At 37.6% G+C, this 10,465-nt stretch overlaps 1 protein-coding gene across 1 annotated transcript in view; it reads left to right on the forward strand.

Annotated features, from left to right (window-relative positions):
* The window catches only part of LOC107686068 (collectin-12-like), a 33,242-nt gene that overhangs the window by 15,711 nt on the left and 7,066 nt on the right, over positions 1-10,465 (forward strand). Inside the window, exons 3-4 of the mRNA XM_016482905.1 lie at positions 7,478-7,600; positions 9,840-9,926. Of these exons, the coding sequence (XP_016338391.1) occupies positions 7,478-7,600; positions 9,840-9,926 (210 nt within the window). The remainder of the gene's footprint in view (positions 1-7,477; positions 7,601-9,839; positions 9,927-10,465) is intronic.

Below are 10,465 nucleotides of genomic sequence, written 5' to 3' on the forward strand. Positions count from 1 at the left end.
TGTTTTTTGAACCTTAAACTGCATAAACACATTTCATTACACCAAATACACAAAATAATGTTCTTTTTAGCAACAGCGTATGACCACTTTAAATGGTTTGCTAATAAGTGCACTGCTCAAATGAGTTTAGACGTTCATCTGGATCATGTATGAATATAATGGCATATGCCCTTGTGGCCTAATGTTTCTAATGTTAAGGGTTAATAATGAGGCATGCAGGGCTGTACGTTAACTTTTTTTTCACATAGCACAGGTGCTACAGAGGTTGAAAGTTTTGTAGCACAGGCCAAAAAAGTTGTAGCACAAGTATAAAACGTCTGTTATCATGTCTGAAACAAACACAAGTAATGGAGTTCATCACTTAAACAGGCACTGATGTTCCATACAGAGCACAAAAAATACAAACCATCACAAAAATTGTTTTAGACAAAGTTTTCTTAATTTGCTAAAAATGGAAGAGTGCAGAAACATAACACCTCTTACACCTTAACAAAATATAAAATAAAAAACAATGGCAGACATTTAGGCAAAGTTAGCAAAGATAAAAATCTTTGTCATTATTTTATCTTTGTTATTAGAAAATAAGAACATTTTTCAGGTACAGTATTTAGCAGTATTTACAACATTTTATTTTTCAGGTACAGTATTTAGCAGTAGCATTCAAGAAATTGAATGAACAAATATTAAAATAAAACACTATATACATCAATTATACTTTTTTTAAAGCAACTGACTGATGATAAGTTCATCAGTCAAGAGCAGTGAGTGATTTTTTTTCTGTTTTGTTGTTTTACTAACATTAAAAGATCATCTGTCTTTCAATAGTGTTTCATTTTTATACCATCATTTACTCAAGTTGTTTTAAACCTGAATTAGTTTATTTCGTCTGTTGAACATAAAAGTTATTTTTGAAGAATGTGGGTAACCAAGCAGTTGCTGGTATTTTTTTCCTACTGTAAAAGTCAGTGTGGACCAGCTACTGTTTAGTTACTCACATTCTTCAAAATATCTTCTTTTGTGTTGTATCACATGCAGATACAGTCTCATCACTAAAAGATCGGTGTTTTAAAAGCATAAAAATCTACTTGTCTCCATGTATTATGAATGTAGCTTTTTTTTGGTTTATGCTTGTGAGTGAAGGGACTAGAAAGGATGTATCCCACCTGATACTAAGCCTAAATAGTATAAGAACACTCAAGTGGGCGAACACCAGGAGTTTGCAATTACAATGTTACTTCTTTTCAAGGAAAGGAAGATTTGTTCTTCAACTTTATTGTGCAATCAAAAATAACAACAATAAAAATAACATTGTGTGCTGGAATAAGAACAAGGTGAGCTTGTGTGACTTCACTCGAGTCGCTGCCAAAAAAAAAAAAAGTTGCAACAATTCTACATGTATCAAAGCCAACAATGTTTTCTTGTTATGGTTTTTATAGAATCTTTTGCATCAATCACCAAGACAGATGTTACAATACATAAGAAAATGAAAACCCCATCATGTATGACTTTATAGATAGTTAAGTTATATGCTTAATACTGTTAAACCATTGGGAAAAGTAGCAAGAGAAGAATGGATTTAAAGGTATTTGCATTTATTTAGTGCAGTAGACCAATATCAAGAGCAGGATCTCTTTTTCAGCTCATTAGCCAGAGGCTCTTGGCTTCGGATTTTGATTTCCTGTCTCAGATTCTGAGTGGGATCTGCCTGTCTGGCTGGCTGTGAATTATCTCTGTTTTTGTCTCCACACATTTTCCATACATCCTTTTTATGATTTCCTCTTTAGTTTGCGCTTTATTTCTACAGTAATACAATACAGATGACTTGCAGGGCTGAACATAAGCATATATATGCATGGCCACGGTGTGTTTCTTGTCTTTTCTCAATGTTTTCATTCTAAGCAGCAAGAACTAAATATGTTGAATTGCTCTTGAAAGACCATTGTAGGTTTATCTAGTTCTTTGAGTTGTTTTCACAATGGCTAGCTCCATGTCATCTCATTCTTTCAGAGTCTCTCTGGATTTCTAAAACTGCACATGGCCTTAATCACATAAGGAAATAAGTGGAGCTGAAAACAGCCCACACGTGTCCCACTGACTGTGCCAATGTTTTAGGAAAGACTTTATTGCCTCTCTCTGAACTCCAGAGCGGATTTATTCCTATTTCTGCCTTTATTTTGTTGCTGATGTCATAAAAAAACCTGTTTGATCCAGAAACGTTAAACACTTTCTTTAAATTGCTTGCTGTTGATTTGTTTGTATCAAAACTGCATGTGTCTGATTAAATCTGAGCTGTAAACATGCAAACAAAGGCTTCATGTTGTAGCCCATGAGTGCGTAGCAATTGTTAGTCATTTAAGGCATGATTTTCCTCAGTGTATCTTACGGATTTAGTTTTCCATGAAGATTCAGTCTCACTCAAAAAAAAAAAGGTTCCAGCGTAATGGGCTGTGCTGTTTTAATTGGTCCAGACCTCTTCCACACGGATACGGTGTGGTGGCATGTTCAAGCCATTCATAAGCTAAAATATACTACACTTCCTATACCATGGTGGTGTTTTCTAAATAAGGTTGAAGATATAAAGGGTTCTTTGAGGAAAAGCATTCCTTGCATCCAAATTGTAAACTAAGCTGACATTTTAGATGTTTGTTCTTCAGTCCTTGGCATGAAGGGATGATGTATCAAATTTTCTCTTGCATCCTTTGATTTTATTCCCCTTTGTGTAATAAGCTCCAGATGCTTGTGCCTATTTAAAGTGTTATAAACCTGTTTGCTGTCAAAAAAGGGGAAAAAATGTTACTGTTGCATGCTAGTGGTGTGGAGCAGTACAGTTCAGAGGTTTACAAACATAATGGTGTAGTAATTTGTCTCTGTAGTTATACCCCTTTTTTAGAGCGCTTGTTAACATTCCAGAGAGGGGGCTTTTAATGAGGGACGCTGGGGGCTTGATGATTGGATCCAGAGATGTGCACCAGATTCACAAAGTTTACTATTTCTGATGCTACACAACTGAAAGGAATTTTATGCAAATAGCATTTTATTTGAGTCTTACTATGAGTGTTGATTCCAGATGTTGGCAATGGTCACATAGAGATAGATATCCAGAATATTTTTAACATGACAAAACTCATTGTTTTCTTATGTTGAAATAAACCTGAATGACATACTGCAAGATTTTGTTTGCTCTTCATCTTAAAATACTGACTGGGTCTGTTGTTACTAGTTGATCATGTTTGTTAAACCGTTTGCTTTCAGGGCTGCCAATCTGTCATGTTTAATTATTTTATATCTTCCAAATTTGTATAGTCACGAAACAATGGCCAACATTAAATCAGTTGAGGTAATGCTTAAATTAAATTATGAAAAGAAGTACTTTATTATGACAGCTTTTGCACATTCATTGCATTCAGATCATGCAGATAAGGCTGTAATTATTATCAAATGGCAAAATAATTGTTTTTCCTCAAATGCCTGAGCTCAGATTGGACCCAGAAGGGTTCACTGCTCAGATTTGCTTAATTTATCAGTAACTCGTCATAGCTTTTGAACTGTAGCTTACATGTTTGAACATTATGGAGGGCTTAATTAAACATAATTATGAATCAGTCACCCCCTGTAAATGTGCAAACATATTTGTAATGGCTGCTTGAGGCCTCTATGAGACCAAATTAGACTTCCTTGGAAGATCTTTTATGATTTTTCAGATGTGTTTTTTGGAGGACAAGTCTGGGTAGTGGTGCAAAATAGTTAAATTATGGCATATTTAGCACTTCAGTACTCCTAAAAAATTAGGAAAATGTCATTAAAGAGACCATAGGAAATCTGAAAGCTAATTTACCCTAAAACTAGGATAATAGTTTTTGCAAAAGAGCATATTGAAGAATCACCCTTATATATGTATGCCAAACCAAAAGTCAGCTCAAACATGGACCGCTTTCTGTGTGTAGTGTGGAAAAATGTATTTTTGTTGCCATGGAAATTTCCATCACAAGTGTTGTGTTGCATTGGGCAAGTGTGAGTGGGTCTTATAGCAGGTACAGAGGAAAAAGATAAGTACAGGAATTTTCTTTGAGCGACTTCCTGAGTCCAAATGAAACACAGCTGTTGCACAGGCATGGATGCGGGCCTCAGCGTTTCCCTCCTCAATCTCCTGCCACAGCTTAACAACCTCATCTCACACAAGTGTTAAAGCAGCACTTCTCTATTCTGTCCTCCTCCAACTTTTAATATGATCCATAATGAGATATGTAGCATGCATACTGTAAAGTGTTGACTAGAACAACAATCATCCAATGTACGTTAACAAACTTTAGGTATGGGCTGTTGTGTGTTACTGTAAATTCATTTAGACTGTTTGACTAGTTATTAGGGCCCGAGCACCGCGGTGCGAGGACCCTCTTGGAATTGCTCCGTTTATTATTATTATTATTATTATTATTATTCTTCTTCTCGAAAGTGAATCGCTTTTTTGAGGGCCTAAACATTCTCCAAAACTCCTGAAACTTTGCACACGCATCAGAACTGGCGAAAATTTACATCTGATATGGGTTTCAGAAGTGGATGTGGCAAAACGGCTCGATAGCGCCACCTGTAAAATTACAACGGAGTGCACCTCGAGCTACGTTTTACGTACATGTACGAAAATCGGTACACGTGCGTAACACACCATTACCTACAAAAAAGTCTCTTGGTACAAAATCCAAAACCCAACAGGATGCACGTTATTTTGAATTTACTGTACAATTTTTGTGCAGTTTTTGACATTTCCAGGCCTCGTACTTTGACGAACTCCTCCTACAGTTTTATTCGGATCATCTTCAAATTTGGTGAGGGTCATCATAAGGCCTTTGTGACGTTAAATTGCGAAGATCTTGAGTTTTCGTCAAGGGGCGTGTCCCTGTGCGAGGGCCCGTTCATCGCTGCTTGCAGCTTTAATTTTCTTATTGGGAATTTCCTGGAGCAGAACCAGTCACTGCTGGCCTGTTGAAAATGACACTCTAGCCATTTTCCAGACTCTCCCTAAAGCCCTGTAGTAAAGGGCAAGGTATGGTCATCCATTCCAGGGCCTCAGTTTGCTTTTCCCTTTAGGTTTTTCTCTGTGTGTGTTTGAGTTACAAACATTAAATGTGTGGGTGTTTGGATGTGTGTCAGAATGTTTATAGATAATGTTGTCATGTACGGTCCATATAGACTGCATTAATCTATTGGCAAGTGTAGGGGGTTTGAACAAGGAAACATTGAATCTTGAAGAAATTAACAAGTTAGGTTTTGATTCAAATTCCTCAAAGGAACCATTCTAGTTCCTATTAGGTTCCATTAACAGTTGTTTTTGTACTTTCGGAATGCAATTCCATTGCTATATGATGATTTAATTTCAATAGTATACAACAGTTCGTTCTGGTTCTCAAATCTGATTGGTTGAGAACCGTGAGATATTGTACTGGTACCGCTACAGGAACGCCTTTTCACAATTTTGTATCACTCCGCTTGTTCTAGCCGGGTCTATGTTTTTTTTAATTATTCACTGAGCTAATCGTAGAGTACGGTAGTTAATATAAGAAGAAACGTCTAGTTTCGCAGTCTCTCTCGCTCTCTCATTTGGATGCACGTCTTGCCGCATTGTTTCTCTCTTATAACCTCATTATTTCTCATTAATAACCTAACTGAAGCAGCACATGCCCGTAAATACAAAACATGAACAGTTTACACAGACTTTTTAGTTACTTCAGAATCAGACTGCACTGGTTGCGCTTTACGGTTTTGATTCACTTAAAAGAGCCAGTTTGTTAGAGTAATTTGCACAGAATAGAATGACACTGGTTGCACAGTACGCTTTTGATTCACTTTGATTCACCAGTATATTTGAGTCATTTGTTTGGGAATGGAACTACATCAGTTGCGCTGTTTGCTTTTGATTCACTTAAAAGAACCGATTTATTAGTTATTTATTCAGGGATGGGGTTACACTGTTTGTGCAGTACGCTTTTGATTCCCTTAAAAGCAACAGTTCATTCGAGTAATTTGCACGGGATACAGTGACACCGGTTGCACTGTACACTTAATTCACTAAAAAGAACCAGTTCATCTGAGTCATTTGTTTGGGAGTGGAACTACATCGGTTGCACTGTATCCTTTCGATTCACTTAAAAGAACTGATTCATTAGTCATTTGTATGGAATGAAATGACACCAGTTGCGCTATATGCTTTTGATTCACTTAAAAGAACCAGTTAATTTGAGTCATTTTTTTTTGAATGGGACTATACTGGTTTGCACCTTTTGCTTTTGATTCACTTAAAAGAACCGATTCATTAGAGTAATTTGCTTATAATACAATGACACTGGTTGCGCTATATGCTTTTGATTCACTTAAAAGAACCAGTTTATTTGAGTCATTTGTTTGGCAGTGGAACTACATCGGTTGTGCTGTATTCTGTTGATCATTCTGAAGATCATTAGATGTAATAATGGTGTTACTGTACCACTGATTAACTACTACAGGTAAACTCCATCAGTCAAGTGGGAACATATGCAGGAACCATTAACGGAAACAAATGACATTCAGTTTTGAAATTAAAAAAAATTAAAAAAAACGGAATAAAAACTGTTTCTTGTTCCCAACCCTAGTTAATAAGTAGAAAGCATTGCGTGATTCCCTATCTGTTGCTTCAGAGCACAAATTTAAGCATCCCGTCTTGGAATTCCAGCTATCTGAAAGAGCACATCTGTATTTCTTCAGTGAAATTTCAAAGCATGTGTGAAAGGCTATAGGAAGAGAAATCTGTGTGGTTAATATAGCTTCAGTGTTGTAAGTCAGGAGCAATTTGTCCATCTCTAGTTAATAGTTTTCATTAGGTGAAAGAAACACCGCAATAAACACTCTACAGCAATGTAGAAGTGATACATTTATTGTTTTCTTTCCTCTCCTCTCTCTCCGCTGCACACCCCAGTGACCCATAGCCAGAGGTGGTGGTGATGTTGCTTGTTTACATGGTGTAGTTTGGTTATAGTTGAGTGAGGGTGGGATGGTGGGGGCTGAGGCCTCTCCTGATCTCCCCCACACAGACCACCTCTCCAAACCCTCAGTGCAAACCCCCCTACATCCGGGGCCATAGCTCGGAGGGCCTTTTTTTGATGTTTACACAGATGTTTAGGTCTAAGGACAAGCTCCCCAGCGACCTGCCCACCCCCCAGCTCTCTCATGGGGCATTTTAGCCTGACCTGGATGCCATACATATATATATACACATATATATATATACATATATACATTTGTCAAAACATCTTTTCTGTCCCACAGAAGAAAGTCATATAGGTTTAGAACAACATTAGGTTAAGTAAATGCTGGCTTCTAATTTGTTAAAGCAACCAAAGCCTCTTTCCTGTCAGCACTTTAGTTGTTAATTAAGATTGAGGAATATGTATTTACATCATGCATAAAAACATTTTAATATTTTGATAAGTTTTTTTTTCTGTTGCAGGTATCCAGGAAGGAAGTGAATGCACTAAATGTAAAAATGACTGGGCCCTGAGGGTGGCGATTGCTCTTCTGTATGTACTTTGTGCACTGCTCACCATAGCTGTGGCTGTGCTTGGATACAAAGGTAAGAAGTCCTCCTGACATTGACACATCCATTTATCTTTTGCAGTGATGTGCATAATTCTACATGTTTGCAGTTTCAGCCCTCTATACTTTCACAATGAAGACTGCAAATCTACAAAAGTACGGCACAGACCATTCCTGCTGTCTGTCGTTTAGAACAGAAACCTGGAAAATCTAGGTTCACTGGGTTTATATCTTATCCAGCTAAAACGTATCAAGAATGTGCCACAAATGAACATTCCCCATAATTTCTGCTGTTCAGTTTTGAACTTTGGCTCACTTTATTATTTGTCCTGACATAAGGCAACCATATTGCACCGTAGAAACAAGTCAGTTTTCCAAATATTGTCAGCCGGACTATCACAGTGAAATCTGTTTTCTGTATTAGCTGGGAAAGCCATGAGCGCTGTGAAACAGAGCATCGCAGTTTATTTTGTCTGGTGCCAAAAACCAGGATAAGATAATGCACGCTGTTGTCTTCCAGAACGACACGGTAAATTAGAGGTATTTTTTAGCTTTCAAATGTAGTTAAGTTTTTAAACAACTTTATTCATTTATGTGATATAGCTAACATTTCTGCAGCAAGCAGTGCTAATGGGTTTGCAATTAAATATTTTGAAGGGATAACAGTATTATATTATACAACAAAGCACTAACACAAATCAGATCGATAGATAGATAGATAGATAGATAGATAGATAGATAGATAGATAGACAAATTAACTTCTACAAATCACCCGAAATCTGTACTTGAAAATGTGTTCTTGCTTATTTGCATTTAAATGAATGTGATCTGATTGTCCAGATCACGTCTCCATTGAGTCCATATGTCTCCTCTGGTTCTCTAAAGCCCTAATGCCAACCAGATGAGAAGACCATGTAAAGCAGCAAGTTTCAATACAAACCTGCTCCAGAGGAGATTTTATGCCTTAGCGGCAATTTGCTGTCCCAAAACCCACAGGTTGATTGACAGGGAGTTTGTGGCATTCTGAAAACATGTCATGTTTCCTTTGTTGGCAGTGCCAGAAAGTATCTGGTTACTTTATTCTGTATCACTTCTCAACAACGTCATATAAACAAGAATTTTTAATTGTATGTTCAGATTTAGTCCAGTGAGTGTCTCAGTAGTGCATATTTAGATTGAGTCACTCATTCTGTCAGCTAAGAGAACCATCCCACTAAACTCCATTCAAAAACAACACGGCTGATACAGGAAAATAAGAAAGAAAGGGGAGAGGGAGGGAGGGCAGGAGACTGGCAGTGTTGACCTCCCGCTGACAGACTCCCAGTGTGAAAATGACCAACAAGCCTTTGAAATGGACCTCTGTGTTTTGTTTTTCCCCTACAGCATATATTTGTTTTGTGTTTGGTTACACAAGCGCAGTCAGGAATGCTAACACCCAAGATCTTTAATGTGTTTGAGTTTGCTGGCAGCGATAGCTGAGTGCTGCATGTCTGAATGAAACATGAGTTTGAAAACAGTGAGAGAGCGAAGATGATGACTTTTATTTTTTAATTCATGTTTGACCGCCTGTGAGCTATTCAATGGGAAAAACACTGGGAACAAGAGGGGGGATTTGAAACTGTTCCGGGCCTTTGTCAGGATAGCCTGTAAGATCACCTTCTGACTGTTCCAAAGAAAAAGACAAATGTGACAGTTGGTATTTTAATCATACACTACTTCCCAAAAGAATCATGCAGAATGCATAGTGAAAGCGCCCTCTAGTGGTGCACATGAACACATACTCCTAGAATTAAGTTTAATGTCATACAACGTTGTATAAGAACATAAATGGTCAGGTCATGGTTATGGTAGGTTATATTAACATTTCAGCCCTTAGGCATCTTAAACTAAGGTTTCATTATTGTACAAATCAGGGATGAGTCCAAAATCTGTCTTTGAATGGCTATAGTGGTGCCTGCTGGGAATCACCAGAAAGGAGATGCTCTGATAGCGTCTCCTCAAGATCCATTCCAAATTCCTGAGTAAATGAAGTGTCATGCATTTCCTGCGTGACTGTGTGTTTGGAATGTATGTTGTATTTTTATATGGACAAGTGAAAAATTGTTAAATCATGTCCACACAGGTCAAAACGGTCAGCATTTTGAAGGAATGCTGTCTCAGAAATACGTCTCAAGCAGCCTAATGACTTTCTAAAATTAGAAGTACTTAAGGATTTATAGTATGTAATCCATAGTGCAGACAAAGTCTGACTGGCTTTTACAATGTGTGCCCACAGTGGTCCAAAGAATGGATAATGTAACAGAGGGTATGGAGAATTATGGAGGGAAGATCATGGCTGTAGAGACAGACCTCAAGAAACTTGGTAAGTCCAGACCTGAGAGGTTGCAATATAGAAATCACATAACTATATATTATATATATATATATATATGTGTGTGTGTGTGTGCGTTAAGAATCCTAATCTTAGTATATAATGTAGATTTCTCCTATCTCCACGTATGATCATGGTGCTCAACTAGAGTGACCATCAGGTTCTTGGTCACCACACCAACCAAAGCCCTTCTCCATCAGTTGCTCAGTTTGGCCAGGAGGCCAGCTCTAGGAAGAGTCCTGGTTGTTTCAAACTTCTTCCATTAAAGGTAACAGGGACTACATGCTACAAACCTGTTTCTGAGCTCTACAGGCAGTTATTTTGACCTCAGGGCGTGGTTTTTGCTCTGATATGCATTATCAGCTGTTAGACATTTTATTAAGCTGTGTGTGCCTTTCCAGATCATATCCATTCAATTAAATTTTCCACAGGTTAACTTCACTCGAAGTGTAGTGCCATCTACAAGCAATATGAATGCTCCTGAGCTAAATTTCAACTGTCCCAGATAAGGGTATGAATACTTACGCAAT

Source organism: Sinocyclocheilus anshuiensis, unplaced genomic scaffold (assembly GCF_001515605.1).
Source record: "Sinocyclocheilus anshuiensis isolate Anshui unplaced genomic scaffold, SAMN03320099.WGS_v1.1 scaffold930, whole genome shotgun sequence".
NCBI lineage: Eukaryota > Metazoa > Chordata > Actinopteri > Cypriniformes > Cyprinidae > Sinocyclocheilus > Sinocyclocheilus anshuiensis.